General features: G+C 47.3%; 1 protein-coding gene across 5 annotated transcripts in view; it reads left to right on the forward strand.

Annotated features, from left to right (window-relative positions):
• DGKG (diacylglycerol kinase gamma) overlaps positions 1 to 17,325 on the forward strand; it is a 197,322-nt gene that overhangs the window by 135,228 nt on the left and 44,769 nt on the right. For all 5 annotated transcript variants that reach the window (XM_032338301.1, XM_032338304.1, XM_032338312.1 and 2 more), the window contains one exon: positions 6,202 to 6,292. In XM_032338301.1, the coding sequence (XP_032194192.1) occupies positions 6,202 to 6,292 (91 nt within the window). The remainder of the gene's footprint in view (positions 1 to 6,201; positions 6,293 to 17,325) is intronic.

Here is a 17,325-nt window from a genome sequence, read left to right on the forward strand (position 1 = left end):
ACAGACCCTAAGTATCCCTATTGCCGCTCCCCTGGTGTCTGGCTGTGCAATGATGGGAGGCTGGGCATTTGGTTTCCCTCCTGAGCTTACAGAAGCTGAGAAAAGGGGCAACTAGGAACCTGCGAGGAGCCCTGCCTCAGATACGCCTACCAGTGAAATCCTTGGCAACAACACTCCAACATGTATAAAGAAAGGTTCTGTGTTCTCTCCTCTTACATCACTTGGCTTGAAGCCAGCCTCCACCTCGGGGCCCACCAAAATGGCTGACCTCAGTCAGGCAGGGTGCTGGGAGCCATCTTAACCTGATCAACCTTTATCCCAGTAGGGGTCCCTTCCTTTCTCTCGCTCGACCCTCCATGGCCCCAGCCTTCGTACTCATACTTTCAACCATTTTGGTGGCTAGGACAGAGACAACCAAAATAACTCCCCTTTATATTATCTCAAATAAATGCTAGTGGCTATCTTTTCTGATTAAACACATAAGTGACCTTCTTATCAAGACAGTGCTTTGATTACTGACAGGCCATCAGCAACATTCAGTCAACAAAATGTGTATAGGGGATGAGCGCCTTCCATAGGTCAGGACCTGTTCTAGATGATTTCTCATGCCTCTTAAACTGGCTTGCCTTCCAGCTTTCCCTGTTGCACTCGGTGTTGGGGATGGTCCCCAGGGCCTGCCCCTGTGCCATTTCTGGGTGAGATGAGAGAAGGCAAAGAGCAGGGTGTCTTGGGAGCATCTTTACCAGGGTCCGTTCTGGTCTCCCTGAGTCTGTGAGACTGTGTAGATTCAAAATCAGGAGGTTCCTAGGAAAAATCCAATCCCAGCTCCTCTCAAAGCCCCCTGGCTCCTGGGAGCTGGGAGGGCCTGACACTGTGCATCAGGCAATATCTCCTAGGAGATAGTCATGACTGAGAGTCTCTGGCCTCACAGAGCTTCCATACTTTGAATAGTCAGTCACGACTGACCCCCCCCCCCCACCAGATCCCCAAGTGCATCCATTTAACAACCTGGGGAAGGAGAACCACAGAGGTCTAGGAAGTACGATAGTGACACACAGCAGCACACCACAAAAGCACACGAGGCTCAGTGGCAGGGCAGCAGAGCACAGACAGGGCTGGGCATCACTCTTCACTAACTGGCTATGCAACCTTAGACAACTTACTTATCCTCCCCAAATCTTAGTTCCCTCATTTGTAGCAATAGTGTCTACTTAAAGGGGTTCTTCTGAGACTTGAAAGAGAGAGCCTATGTAAAATGTTCAGCAGCCACGTCCATAGGCCAGGAAAATAGAACGTATCCACTTCTATCAAAATGTGCCTGAGTTAGAAAAAGAAGTAAAAGCTCTTAAATTTTGGACATTTCATCTTCTGTGGGTCAGAGGTCGAATGTTAGTGTCTGGGGGAAGCTATTCAAAGTATGAAAGCTCTGTGAGGCCAGAAATTCTCATTCATGACTATCTCCAAGGTTTACACAGTGCCTGGCTCATAAGACGACTCAACAGATACTCTATGGACGGATGCATGGACGATAGGCCAAAACACTAGAGAGCTGTCCTTCAGTTACAAAGACCACCACTACTGGAGCACTGCTTTCCTGTGTCCCTCTCTCAGTGAATGGCACCTGCCATCTCTCATGCTAAGACAAAAACTTGGGTGTTTCTGTGATGACTCTTTCTCATTCACTCCTCACACGCAATCAGCTTTGTCAATTCCACCTTCTAATTTTTCTCTTGAAAGCATTCTCTTCTCCATTACTCTACTGTCACTACCTTTGTTCAGGCCCTTCCCAATTTGTTCTGAATTTCTACATCACCTCCACACCACTCTCAAGGCTTCAGTCTGTACCCACCCCCTCCAAGCCACTTTCCACACTTGGAACAGAGCGATTTTTTTTAAAATTTTTTAGTTTTTTTATAAACATATAATGTATTATTAGCCCCAGGTGCACAGGTCTGTGAATCTCCAGGTTTACACACTTCACAGCACTCACCATAGCACATACCCTCCCCAACGTCCATAACCCAACCACCCTCTCCCTAGCCCCCTCCCCCCGCCCCCCTCAGTATGTTTTGTGACATTAAGAGTCTCTTATGGTTTGTCTTCCGCCGGATCCCATCTTGTTTCATTTATTCTTTTCCTCCCCACAAATCCTCCATGTTGCATCTCCACTTCCTCATATGAGGGAGATCATATGATAGTTGTCTTTCTCCGATTTACTTATTTCGCTAAGCATAATACCCTCTAGTTCCATCCACATCATCACAAATGGCAAGATTTCATTTCTTTTGATGGCTGCATAGTATTCCTATATATATATATATATATATATATATATACCACATCTTCTTTATCCATTCATCTGTTGATGGACATCTAGGTTCTTTCCATAGTTCAGCTATTGTGGACATTGCTGCTATAAACATTTGGGTGCACATACCCCTTCGGATCACTACGTTTGTATATTTGGGGTAAATACCCACTAGTGCGATTGCTGGGCTATAGGGTAGCTCTATTTTCAACTTTTTGAGGAACCTCCATGCTGTTTTCCAGAGTGGTTCTACCAGCTTGCATTCCCACCAACAGTGTAGGAGGGTTCCCCTTTCTCCGCATTCTCGCCAGCATCTGTCATTTCGTGACTTATTAATTTTAGCCATTCTGACTGGTGTGAGGTGGTATCTCATTGTGGTTTTGATTTGTATTTCCCTGATGCCGAGTGGTGTGGAGCACTTTTTCATGTGTCTGTTGGCCATCTGGATGTCTTCTTTGCAGAAATATCTGGAACAGAGTGATTTTTAAAAAGCGCAAATCTGATGAGATAATTACTGGCCCCCTCACCCATCCCCCCCAGCAGCCTCACATAAGGATGGTCCATGACACACTGTAGACTTAAAACCCAAACACCTAAGCGTAACATCCCCATCCTTTACAGATGTGCTCCTGCCTGTCTTTCCAGCCTTACCTGGCCAATCAGCAGCCCATTCACCTTGAGTTTAGGTCACCTGCAGCAAGTTTATGCTCTTTCTTGCCCTGTGCCATTGCCTAGGCTTCTTTCTCTGCCTGGAATGCTCCCCTTTCTTTGTCCCCTTCCACAATCTTCAGAACTCAACCTTGGCATCACTCCCCTCCAGGTTGCTTTCCCTGATTGCCTCTGGCCTCCCTAAGAACTGGATGTCCCTTCTCCTAGGTACTCCCAAGGCTTAAAGCTTTGTTCATAACTCTGTGATCTTTTTCCTTGTCTGTCCTTCCCAGGTGCCTGGCTCATGTAGTGCCATGTTTTAGTCTTCGGTATACCTAGTAGACCCCCATCTAGTTCCAACACAATGAGTTTCTAGAACTGATAAATGCTGTCTCACACCAAAAATGCACTTTCACAGAAGCATATTCCTAATCAACATCATGTCTTTGGACAATTGTGTGACCAGTCAAGATAATTAACCCAAGGATTAGGGTGTGGTCCATGATCTGGAAAAAACTATTAGAATAAACATGTGGAGAACATATGTTTCTGACCACAAGTCAAGACACATGATCCAACAAATAAGATCACATTTTTTCCTGTCCTAGAAAAATGCGCACGTATGTCCATAGCCACCCAGCCCGATCTGTCATTTTTGCCCTACTATGTTATCCAAATATGTCAACCCAAACGTTGAAATAATAGCTAATACGTACATAGCTAATGTTCTTGGTGAGCTCACTGTGCAGCCAGCATTATGGGAGGTATTTGGCAATCACCTCATTTAATCTTCTCACTTCCCCTTTGAAGCAAATTTTTATCAACTCCATTTTACAGGTGAGAAAACTAAGGCTTAAGGCTTCTCAGAGATTACAGAGCTGCAGCAGGCGTCTTATCAGCCATAGACGAGGAATCTGATCCGCTCAGTCTTTCTGCTACACTGACCTGACCATGACCTCTTAACCTTATTAGATTATCAGAAGAGCCACTTCTGGGGCAAAAATAGCTGGTGGCTTCCGGAAATTTTTATTAAAACTCTAAATCTCCTGGCAATAACTTTCAAAAGTCATGATTCAGACCAGAAGTGATATTTGAAAATGGAATCACAACGCAGGTCTCTTGGCTACAGAGATGCTCTTGCTGCCAGAGAGGAATGCTCAACCTTGACATTTATGACAGTCTGTGTTATTCCTGTCCTTGGGTCTGTTGCCATCACGGTCTATGGAGAGGCGTTGACCCTCATTTTATCCTCCTCGAGGAATCCTGTCAAGTTTAATCAGTCCATTCTCCTCCTTGGCCATCACTTCATTGTTAGCTAGAGGAATGCTTCTTCAATTCATGACCACTAACCACCTGCATAATGATCCCTGGGGCGCTCTTGCCTCTTCCTGGGCCCCATCCCATAGTTATCACAGGGACTCTCTATAGCTCGAAGCCCAGGAAGCGGCATGTTAATCACATTCTCAGGCAATTCTTAGGAATACTGATGTTTCAGAACTATCCATCTGTCTCTTCATCCTCACAGCACCAGGTGTAATCCCTAGACCGACATCAGCAGCTTGTTAGGAAACACAGAATTCTCTGGCCCCAGCCCTGAATGACTAAATGAGAACCTACATCTTAATGAAGTCCCCAAGTGATCTCTATTCACACTGCTGTGCCTACAGAGAGCCAGTGATCTAGAACAGTGTTTCCCAAGACTTTTCACTTCATGGCAGACGTAGAAAACAAAAGCACTTGTTTGGCACACCAATGAGAAGGCCCACTGTGACGGCAGGGCTCAGTCGGCCCCAGACGCCAGCCTGGCCACCCGAAGACCAAGGGGATCCATAGTCTAGGCGGGCCTGATTGCAGCACACTAGTTGAGAAGCCCTGGTCTGGTTACAAGTATACCCATTTCGGCTAACTTTCTTCATTAGGCACAACTCCCTACATCCTGCCTATCCTTATTTCCCTCAAAATTTATTATTTCTTTTCATACATACATAGAATCAGATAAGCTACTTCCCAGTCAACTAGGTCTTAGAAATCCTATGCAATGAACACAGTCTCGTCATCTTTATGTTCTCTTTGAGAAATGCAGAGATAAATGATGTCTTTTATTCTGAAGACTGTCTCCTGTGGCCCAAGAAATACTAGGAAAAAATAAGAGCCTTCTTCCCTCCAAAGAATGTTCCATTCCTCTTAGGCCACAAATCTGAGGTTGGAGGGTCAGGAGTGCACAAGATGGCTTCCTCTCCTGAAGACTGTGTCAAGAAAGATGTGATTTTGTTTATTCCTTCCTTAGCAAAGTCTGCCAGCTTCTCAGCCGGACAGGTGTCCCTTCTCTTAGCCAGCCCCTCATAATGAGATGACAGGTGGGATGGAAGGAATGGAAGACCAGCAGACACACTTCTTGGTGAGACCATCTGATCAAAATGACCAAATGTCAGGACACAGTGTCTGACTTTGCCAAGTCCGCAGCCATGCGGGAATCCCTTTCTTTTCCCCCCACTAAAGAAAATGTTGAAAAATTTTAAAGCTCAAACTGGTGAACTCTTCAAAGCAAATGACAAGTTCTCCCCCTAAATGAAATAGTGCCATGACCTAAGCAGATGCAGTTGAGGAGTAGGGGATGACGGGAGCTCTTGCTACCGAGCAACTTGGTTTTTTTCTTCTCTTTCCACCTTGTCTGCAAATCTCTAATCCTCTCCACTCTCCTTCCCTCAGGCAGAGCGCGTAGACAAAGCAGCACATGTTTTGGTTGTTTCCATGTGCAACTCTCTCTTCTCTGCCCTAAGACTGTAAATAACCCAAGTCTGAAAAGTCTGTCTGAGCTTCCCTTCGTACCCCAACAATACACAAGAGAGGGCTCTACCGGAAGTCCCTCTGCATTAGAAAGGATTCCATAGAAAGGATGGCACTTTCCCCACCCCCCCCCCCCCGGCTGGTTTTCATAGAACTCTTCCCTTGGTCCAGATGCAGAGGCAAACACACCTTTCTGCTGCTCTGACCAGGAAGTTCAGAGCCATTGGCAATTCAGCCAAGTAGCCATGACGTCTAAGAAATGAACGGGTTTTTCCTTGAAGTTCATAGCTGGAAGAGTTGGTGAAAAATGTCTTCCCCAATCGTCTGATGAACAAGTGCTGAGAACATAGGAGTGGGGAATACTGAGGGCTTGGGCCTCCCAGCCCTAAGAACATAGCTATTTGCCATGGCTGTTCCAAAGACAGATTACTGAGCCAGCTCTCTTCTTCATCGGGCAGGATGAAGAACAAGCTGTGGTACTTTGAATTTGGCACCTCAGAGACCTTTGCCGCCACCTGTAAGAAGCTCCACGACCACATAGAGTTGGAGGTAAGGCTTCCCAGAACTTGATTCTGGTCCTGGACTGTCAGACCCCCTCAGAAAATGTCTCCAGAGTCCTTAAGAAGAGCTCCCAAGTGGAGTCCATTTGTTGTGTCTCCATCCTGTTCCTACCCCTTTCTTGGCCTGTCCAGGGAGGCCCTGGGGCTAGAGATCCATTCTGTCCTCAGCCCTGTCCCCACCATGGCCTTGGGATTGCCCCTCCCCCCGCCGCCCCACTTCAGAGAGGCAAAGACACAGTTGCCGGCAGCACAGGGAGACAGGCTGCTGGAAGGGGGAGAGGCAGTGCCCCAGGGCCGGTAAAGGTCTGGGAGCCCACAGGCACAGGGTACATATCTCCCAGCCCACTCGGCCTCCACTGTCACAGCTGCTTCAAGGAGCCGACTCAGAGGTATCCAGAGTCTGCTTCATGGGCGTGCAGTGGCCCAGGGGGGCCTCAGGTTAATGTTCTTCATGTCACCATCTTGAAATTCTTAGTAACTTTTTAGCAGAGGGCCCTGACTTTTCATCGCGAAGTGGGCCCCTTAAATTCCGTAGCTGCCTCTGTTGGCACATTCTTGTTTTCCTAACTCTCTAGGCACTTGCAGCAGCCTGCCTCACATGGGCTTGCCTGAGGCTTCCCTCCCGCTCAGCCCACTCCTACTGGGCTCCCCTCAGAAGTCTCTTCACCTCTCGGAGAAGGCCTTCTTGGTCTCTGGCCACTGGAGAGCCTGTCTCTGCTAGGTCGGGCCTGGGGTCTTGAGTTCTCTCAGCTACCGTGCCACCTTCCCGTGGGATTCTCGCCTGTGGCCTCTATTCACTTGAGAAAGACAAGTGAAAGAGGCGGCCAACCAGTTCGGCCAGGATGGGCTCCCCCAGGGCCCACCAGTGTTGTCCTTAAGCCTGCATTAGCAGTCAGGTGGGGCCTGGGCACCCCTTGGAGGAGGAGCATTTGGCTTAAAGCGGTGTGGGAAAGCCCCACCATTCCCAGCCGAAGGCAGCCTGTGCTCCCAGGGAGTTTTCACAAACAAAACACAAAGCCAGAGATTCTCTGCTTCCATTTGACTCATCTGCTTGCCTCTCCCCTCCGGTTGCCGGTTGCCGGGTTACCAACCCCAGGGTGGGAGGAGCTGGTCAGGGCTAATCCCTAGAACTTGTGCCCAGCTCAGTCGGAGGACAGAAAGGCCCAGGTGCCAGGGCTGTGTGTCCCCAGGTGGGACCAGCTGCACCTGGGAGAGGCCAGGGAGCTAGGCCGCTTCTCTCAACCCCCTGCCTGGGCGATGCAGTGAAGGACGAGGCCGGGGGCCGGGCCTGGAGACTGAGCCAGGCCGACAGAGCCCGTGTGTGTGCATTTTTCCTGTTGGCATGATCGTCTGGTGGGGTCTCTTTAAATACACCCCAAGTGAGGGACAGCCCTCGCCGAACCACTGCCAGCTGCAGACGCACAGCGCCTGCTTGTTCTCCCTGCAGCTGGCCTTGAAACTGTGCCCAGAATAGAGCAGCTCGGCTCCCCTGCCTGTGCGGCTCGCCCTCCCAGCTCCTCCCACCCTGCCCATGCTTCCTTCTGCGCCCAAGACACAAGGCCTCTTCCTCAACCACAGAGGGGGCTGGTGGCCTCAGGGCCAAGGACGCTGGGGACCTCTGGAGGGCGTGGGTTTGTTCAAACTATGGGTCGTTGGTGGCTTGGGGGAGCATTTCCTGTGTTCCTTATCTACCCCAAATGAGTCTTTTTAGTATTTATTCATGCAGGGATAGGGTGGTCATGTGCAGGCCGTTTTCTAACAGCCTGCAGGACTGGGGCGGACATGGCTTCGGCATCCAGAGAGCAGTGTGGATATGGTCCGGGGCCTTGCGATCCAGAGGACAGAGAGGCAGATGGGGGCGAAGCGTGTGGGTGACAGGGGCTGGGAAGCCGCAAAGCACCACGGGAAGATGCGAGAGCATCAGGAGCCTCAGGGAAAGTAGTGGGAGAGACTGCTGAGGTGGCCTGCTAAAGCAGTTGCTACACAGAGCAGCCCAGGCCTGTGAGGACCAGTACCCTCCCCAGTTCAAGGTCAGTGACCCCAAGAATATCCCCCGCCCCACAGGTATCTCTATGCACGTCACTGTTTTCAAAGCCCAACTCAGCTCGTTGAGTAGTCACCCAGAAATCCTGTGAGCTTCAATGGCCAGGCGTTATTACTCCTATTTCACAGAAAAGCAAGCCGAGGCACAGAAATTTAGAAGGGTAAACAGAAGGAAGAGAAAATTACAAAGGGAAGAAGAAAAAGTCAGATGCTTTGACTGCCTACCATTATGTGTCCTCATTTGACACAAGCACCCGGTGAAGCAAGTATCTTCACATTTTTTAAATAAAGACACCAAGGCTCAGATGCATGAAGTAACTTGACCAAGATTCTGTTGCTGGAAACCAGTAAGAGAGAAGATTCTAGATCTCCTGGAATGACTTTAGCTTAGAACTCACTAAACAAAGATTGACCTTGAAAGTGCAAAAAATTCACTCCGTGAATTCTTCAGCATGGCTGCACGGTTTCCTCCTCCTCCATTGAAGGTGAGCCCATTTGGTTCCCTCTCAGCCAAGGCGGCTAGGTGGGTCTGCTGAGAGATGCTTTAGAGGAACAGAAGACACAATCCTAAACAGCTCCCTTGAGAAAGGAATGGGTTTGTGCTGGACCACAGGAGGGTCGGGGCTGTGCCTTCAAGTTTACCAAAGGCTTTCCCATGCAGCACTCCTTTCATTCAGAACATCCAGGGCAAATATTTACATCCTCACTGTATGGTTGAGGAAGCTAAGGCCGAGAGGTTCAGCAACTTGAGAAGGAGCACACAGGTTAGGGACTGAAGGCAACACATTATCAAGTCTATAGAGTTGCTGTGCGCATGTGTCACGCTGGTCAGAATCTGGGTGGTAAGACTTAAAGCTAACCTGAGATTACTCAGGGAAGGTCTTCATTAAAAGTCTCTCACAGAAAACACAGTCTATTTTTCTGAGGCTCGTGGCTTATTGAGAAGGACTAGGAGACTTGGTGGCTTCTCTGGAAGCTTATGGCCCAGCGAACAGAACACATTACAGCTGGTTAATATAGTATCCTCACTTAACTAGTCCTAAGGAGATTAGATCCAGGGGTCCTGGGGAGCCACGTGAGCCAAATCATTCCAGATGCTGTTTTGAGCTGCTCAGAGACTCAGGCAAGGGAGAAGACAAGTCTAGATCTCCTGCTTACCCACAGAGATGTTGCCAGGGTGGGCACCATTAAAGGTACCTGGCCCAGACACACAAGACCAGGAGGTGAGCCCTGTTTTGCAGTTAGGCAAGTCACTTGCTGAAATATCCGGGCCTCCGTATTCTCGTCTATAAAATGGGATGACAGAGGTTAACCTACTTCCCAAGGCTATTATCTGGGTTAAAGTTTTCCCATCTGTTTGTTTGTTTTAAACCAGCAATGGAGCTAAGGGTCAGAATCTGCAAGCAGCCCCACATGGCGGGCGTCACAATCACCCTTTCAGAGTAGGGGCTAGAAGCAGAGAGAGAGGGCAAGGAGCTCCCTTGAAGTCTACAGTCTACGAATGGTCAGGCCAGGCAAATCCTGGATACCCCTGGATGCTGGCACACAGTTTAGAACCCAGATTCTCAACTAGACATGGGGCACATGTGATCTCCTTTTATTCACATGCTTGTATTTAACATTTCAGAGAGCATTAAAAGTAAGCATGAGATTTTTACATTTATCAAAAAGAGAGCATGAGAAACACTGCCCATGCTCACTCTGAATGCTTCCTTCCCTGTAACACAGAGGAAGGCCTATAAAAGCTAGTGTTGTTCTGGAAAATGGATGCTCCTAAATTATGGTTGATGCTAATTAAGAAGCCAGTATGTCACCCCCGCGACTCTCATCATCCGTGGTCTAAGGCTTCTCACACGATCTCTTGTCTCTGACTTCTCTTCCCTTCTGAAGCTACTGTTAAGGTTCATTTTAATCTGATTTCACCTGAATAAACAGATAGGGGCTGGGGTGAGGGAGGGACACAGTGAGTCACCTCCCCCACCCCAGGCCCAGAATAGCTTTGGAAAGGTTCTTAGACGTGATCATAGTTAGGCGGAGCCAACCAGGCAGGCTTCGACTAGAGCACTTTATTTTATATGCTGTGGAAATTTTTCATTTTACTGGCTAAAAATAAGAACTTCCAAAATTCCTTGATATTTTATCTACTTTAAAACAATGTTCACAAGGGAAGGCTAGCTGGCTCCACTAATACGAATTTCTGCATGGGGAGAAGTGAATCCAAATTTGGAAGCTGCTCAAAAAAATCTGTTATCCTGTGTATTTTGGGAAGCTGCACATCACTGTCCTCCTCCACCCCCCCCCCATTTAATTGAGGATTTTAAAAAATGCAATAAAATCTCAAGAACAATATATCAAATACTCCCATTTCCCCCCTCACTTAGAAATGGTATTTGTCAATATTTTGCTTTATTCCCTTCAAGTATTTTTTTAATCAAAGGGAGAAAATACTACAGAGAGAACTGAGTTCCCCCACAATCCTTTTGTGCCCCGCAACTTGCCTTTTTCACTCACCACGATGTTCTGGAGATCTGTCTTTGCTGATGTGGACGGAGCTAGCTCGTTCCCCACGCCCTGCGGTGGTGAGCATGCGCAGAAGTGGGACCCTCTGCCGCCTCCATGGAAATTCAAGTGGCCACTGCTTTACAAGACGGTTTAGCGGTATATGCTGAACTGAAAATGCATTTGTAGACCATATGATCCAGTAGGTTCTTTGCAACGCAAGCCTAGAGAATTTCCTGCATGCAAGCTCACTAGAGGGTAAGCACGGAGGTGCAGTGCAGCATTTTGTTATTACAACAAAATGGAACCAACCCAGCTGACTGTGTTATTCTAACACTTTAAAAAGACAGTGTGAGCGGAAGTACTAAATGCCACTGAATTACACACTTTAAAATGGTTACTTCTGTGTTATGTGAATTTCATCTAAATTTTTATAAATTTACTTTTACCAAAGGGAGTGTGCTGGGCGCGGTGCTAGGGAGAGCTGATCCTCCTTATGATATGGGCCTTGTCCACGAGAATCCTAAATGCTAAAACTAACATTTAGCACAGCCAGGTGCGCATAAAGAAGTTAATAATGAATGCATCAGATTGTTTCAAGATTGGGCAGATACCTTTAGCTACTTCAAGCCAATCAAGTGCCATTATTTTTTCAAAAGAGAGAAATCAAGGGCTTTACGACTTTAAGTGGCCGGGCCAAGTTCACCCAGCCAGCTCACAGCTCCAGCTCCAGGGGGAGGCATTCTCTTATTCTGCCTCAGTCTCCACCTGCAGTAATGCACACCCTTAAATGAGAGGGGAAGAAATCTTCAATCCAGGCCTCTTCTGGCATTCAGACCTTCTCAGCGTGGGCAGGTAGAGCCCTTCAGAGCCTGGAGTAATGAAGATGGGAACGGGCCAAACACTCAGGCCATCAACCCAGCCGCAAATCCAAGGGAGATGAAATGAAAACATGCTCCTGGGGAAGGAAGAGGTGAGAAGAACATGCAAAGGGATTTGCAGTTCCTGGAAAATAAAAAGGTGGCAACCTAATTATGCATGAAACCCTGGAGTCAAAAGGAGGCTGGAACAGGCCTTAGAGAGGCATCCTCCTTCTGGTCTGTTCCCTTCCTCAGTCGGGAGCAATGGCTTCATCACTCCAGTACCATCGTCCCACTGAGACCACCCAAGGCAGCACTGGCCAGCCAGCTCACGGTCCTTCCTGCCCAGCGCCAGCGCCTTACTGCTGCTGGTGTCCCCGCCTCAGCTGCTTCCTCCCTCCACCTATGCAGGCCACTTGTTCCCTGATTATAAAAGTAACCTAAATTCTCAGTAGAACACTTTAAACTGTAGAGAGGCAGAGGGGAAAGGGAACTCACGCTCTAAGCAGTCAGGTCAGCACTGTTTTAATGCAGGCCTTATTTCAAACTTTAAGAATATTAGCCCTTGTTTCTTGAAAATCAGATCTCTAGGAAGACTTCTGTGATCCTTCGATTTCTTAAATCTTTACCCATTTTTCAACACAGCTCCGTGCTCCCTCTCTACCTCTTTGAGCCATGTACTGTCCTCAAGTTTCCTCCCCTTATCCTTAAAATCTTTCAGCCAAGTAAGAAGAAATGGTTTCTATCAGTTTTCTCTTACAAAATGCCACTGTCTTCTTATAGTTTCAGCCACGTCACTTTTTTTGCTCTCTTAAACGACCCCTTTTTTTTTTTATTTCCCACAAATGTGAACCCTGTATTTCACTTCAAGCCTCCATTCATCTATATGCTCTTATTTTCTTGTTCTTTTCCATTTCCTTTGTTCTTCTTGAATTGCTTTGATTTTCTGTGTCTGCAGACTCCTGGTTATACAAACTTTGGTGTCCTCCAAGGACCTTGGAATAACTTTTAAGGATGAATTCTCATGCACACATTTTCACAAAACAGTGGGGGGATACATGCCACAGAGGCTAGATGAGGCCGTAGGCAGTCTCACATGACCCGGATTGGGGTCATGTGACAGCTTGTCAGGCGTGGAGGCACACCCACAAGGGGTTCCTGGAAGATCGCTAGACTAACCTCTGCCCTGGTGAGTTTAACTTTTCTACCTTCAAGGTCCCTTAGTCAAAGAATAACTTCCCTAAACAATGTCCACCAAAGAGATGCATCTTCCAAGTAATGACAAACTGTGAGCTTCTGTCAGTGGGAAATGTATCATTTCTTTTAGACTTTTTAGAATATTGAAGAGAATTCATCATCTTCATCTCCACGCTCAAGAGATTCAAGAACCTCAGGGAATAGAAGCATTCTAATCCTTCACTGCTCCTACAACTGGGTTATATAACAGACAGGGGATATTATACACAGATATGACTTGTGCCTCTAGTGGATAGGCCTTCATTTATCTATCTTAGGGAGGTCATAAACTTGCTGATCCTAGTCTTCTACAGAAGAAGAATTAAGAAAGTAGAATTGACTCAGGAAGGGTATCTAATCTAACAAAGGATTACATAAATATTTCTGTGCACACATAAGTGTTATATCTCAAGTCCATTAGGATCAACTGATTAATAATAGCAGCAGTCATTTACCTTGAGATAAGCTCTGTCTGGGCATCTTCATTTGTGTCTTATTGCATCCTTATAACAACTCTGCATGGTGTATGTTATTCCTGTTACTGATACAAGGAAACTAAGTCTCCTAAAAATCAGTGAGAACTCTAAGATTAGATGAGGTTCTGGCCCAGATGCCCCCACAGTCCCTTCTCTTCCTGGAGGAGATGATCTCTGCATTACACACTGCTTTCCACCTAAAGCACATGTCCCCGAGTTGATAGTGGGGATCCCATGTAAGGGTTTGGCTTAACTATTAGGACATCAGCTGCCTGAAGCAGGGTCTCTATCTTATTTATTCTGGATCCCCAGCGTCTAGCACAGTGCCTGAAATGAAGTAATGGCTCTATAGTTATTCATTATAAAATTGAACCAATGTGTGAAAAATCCCATAATTAGTGTAAACATTAATACAGGTTACCACTTGACCAGCCTCAAGTGAGAGCTTTTTGCTGGAAGCCATGAAAATAAACACATTTCAAACACAAAGGGGGAGGTGGCTGAGCTTACAGCGGGCACTTGTGCCTTCTAACTGCCTTAAGTGGGAAGTCCTCCCACAGCCATCCCTGAGCTGTTGCTAGGACCTCTGAAAGTAGCAGAGGGTCTGGGACAACTGTCCACCCAGGGCAGGAAATGCCAGAGTTCTCCCACTTCTTTCCCACCAGAGAGAGTTAAGACAGCGAGTGGGCCGAGCCCATGTGACAGCAAGGGTCCCAGGCGGCTGTGGGGTCAAAGAAAGTGACTCTGAAAGGTAGAAGAAGGGGTCTCCATTCTGTGCCCTCTCTTATGGCTCAAAAGCTTACCTACCCCTGGGCCCTGCTTGTCCCCATGGCCATCAGCCCTGCTCCGTCTGCCAAAAAGCTGGACCTTTCAGTAAAGCGCTATCCACGCCACACTGGCCTGAGTGACCCAGACAGACAGCAAAACCTGTTCATCTGCATCCAGAGCTAGAATACCTCAATACACCAGTTTTGTGTTTGGGTTGGGTTTTTTTGAACTTGGGGAGGGTGGAGCAGTGTATAGGAAATGGCTTTGCCTTCTCTCCAACTCTGAGGCAACCCACCACCATGAGCTCTGAGAAACAGCAGTTTTGTTTTGGAAACTGGCACTCAGTGCAGGCTTGCTCCTGGAAATGAATTTGCACCCCCCCCAGCTGCAATGTTCTACTTCCAGCCTCCCTGCCAATACCCCCTTCCAGCTGCCCCTCTCAAAGGCACCATTGTGCCCGCCTGGCATGGCAACAGAGGAGGGCTGAAGAGGAAGAAAACATTTTCTGCCCATGGGATGTTCCTAAGCAGGTTGTGTACATGGCTTCAATGCTGCATTCCTTGAGCCCACACAAACCCGCCAAAACTCCGTCATCCCTGTCACAGATGGTGGCCACTTTCCAGTCTTTCTGGCCCATCGCACCTCCCTGTCAGAGAATGCAGAGCCTGCAGCTGGGTGGGCAAAGCCGGTGGGGTGGGGGGGTGGGGGGTCCGGATGACACATTTTCAGTATTGCAGTCCAGCCCAGCAAAGCAAAGCTGAACCAGACACTGAATCTCTGAACTGGAAGGGGAATCAGTCCCATTTGCCATTCAACAAAAAGGTTCGTTCTGGCACATTCTGATAAGTGCATATCCAGCCTCTTCGTGGATTCTCCAAGAAGAGCAAGCTCACTACTTTTCCAGAGTCCCATTCCATAGCTGGACAGCTCTGACTTTTTGAAAGTTCTCCTGGATGTTGAACAAGGATGTGTGTCCTGTTCCTCACCACGTCCTTCCCCTGTCAGCACTTAAAACAATGCCTGAAACAAAGTAGGCAGTCCATGTCTGTGGGATGCGTGACTGAGATCCCCATCTATCTCCATGCAGTGGGCTGATTTCCACTCTCTGAGGCCCACAGAACATGCCTTCTTGCTCCTCGTGTGACTGCCCTTCATAGCACTGAAGATCTCTCTTCCACAGCATCTCCTACTATCTTCACTGAGCTAACTATCCCCAGTTCCTTGTGTGACTCGATGTACAGACCTGTGACTCTCCTGACAACTCTTCTCTTGATAGACTCCATTTTTTCCAGCAGCCTCCTTGAAATGATGACTCCAGTCTCTTGGAGAATACTCAATCTCTTTCAAGAATATTTATAAAGTGGTTTTGTAGGTAACAAAGGACAAAATGATCAGGCGTCAGGTACGTGCTGTGTAAGTTAGACTGTCTTCCTGAGCTCACTGTTTGCATCTCATGCAGGAAAACTTCAGGTTCTTGAAGCCTACCACGATCCCGCATAAATTGGGAAAAGAAGGATCTTCCTTCGTTTCACTGAGGCGATGTTTCCTCATCCGTAAAAGTGAGGCTACAAATACCAACAGTGCAGAGTGGTAAGGCTTAGACATAAAATAATACGAAGTATGCCTGGTTCACAATAGTTATTCAATAAATGATCTGTGTTAATATCATCATACAACATTCGTTGGCATTAGTATCTAACTGCCCGTGACAGACATCAGCTCCTAAAATGACCTAAAACTGCCCCTCCGGCTACAGGGAAAGCCATGTCTCCTAAGATTTACCTACTTGCCAGGGCTTTTTTTTTTTTTTCTTTTTTAGTGTAGATAGTACGGGACTATCTTTCCAATAATGCTATCATCACTCGTCAACACCACTCAATTTATCCTCCTCTTCCCCCAGGATACAGATCAGATTATCTCTTTTGTTATTCTCTAGGGAAAACAGACGTCCTTGTTTGTCCTGTCTGCTTTTCTTGTATTCCCAATACTTGTCTCTGGCAACAGGCCCTACAGATATGCAGATAGCCACTTCCTCCTCCATGACCCGCTAGAGCCTGCTTGCTTGCTGGTGCATCATTTCCAGCCCCACTTTGAGTGATGGTGAATGTTGGTAGCTTGAGATTGGCCATACTGGGAGTATTTATACTACAGAACACCACAATCAGAGCTGCTGCTGCCCCCCCCCACGCCCCGCCCCACCCCTGAGATCCTGCTGCTAAGCACTTCGTAGCACACCATTGCTTCTAGCACTGACCTGCTGTGAGCGCCTTGAAGACAAGGACTGTGTCCCATTTTGCTCTATCCCCAGGGTCTAGCCCAAAGTAAGTAGATTTTCATCATTCTTGATAGATGAGTAAATGCTTTTGTCCTCTGTCTCTTGCCCCATGTGCCCTAGTCTTGTTACAAGCTGTTCAGCTATGGATTTCCCTTAGTTGTGATCAGAGGACTACTTCTTGCAGACTTGGATTCATCTTCCTTATCTCTCCCTAACCTGGACATTTAGGGCACTTTATTTGGCCAATATATTCCTTCTTGGAAGCTGTGGGAATGCACCTAGAAGGAAAGAAGCTTTGTCAGTTTTCTTTAAAAAACACCTTGATTTCTATTTGGGGATTTCACCTCCCTACCTCCCTCCCTCCTTCTCTCTCTCTCTTTTCTCCCTGTCTCTCTCTCTCTCTCTCTTTCCTTCCTTCCTTCCTTCCTTCCTTCCTTCCTTCCTTCCTTCCTTCCTTCCCAGTAGTGATATTGGACATCTGAGGTGGGGAAGACATTCCAGGTACACTGAAATACACAGAGCCGTGTAACATGTGGTCCCTGTCCTCTGGGAACTTAAAGTTTCCTCGGAACAGGCGAATAATACATAACAAAATATACATTCTGTACTGGAGAGAGAAACAAGGCAATGAAAATTCAGAAAAGGAAAAGATCGGTTTCTACGTAGAGCGTTGGGAAAAGCCCTATTGAGCTTTTGAGCTGGAAGGGAAGGATTCTAATAGGCATAAAAAGGGTGATTGGCAATTTAGGGAGTGAAAAAGAAATAACAGCAAGTAGGCCCAACTCTGTGGCCTGTATGCAGACCAGTTTGAGGTATCATGACTGACTTTTGCTAAGGGCCCAGCTCACCCTCTTCCTCAGCTACT

The sequence above is a fragment of the Mustela erminea genome, chromosome 1 (genome assembly GCF_009829155.1).
Source record: "Mustela erminea isolate mMusErm1 chromosome 1, mMusErm1.Pri, whole genome shotgun sequence".
Taxonomy (NCBI): domain Eukaryota; kingdom Metazoa; phylum Chordata; class Mammalia; order Carnivora; family Mustelidae; genus Mustela; species Mustela erminea.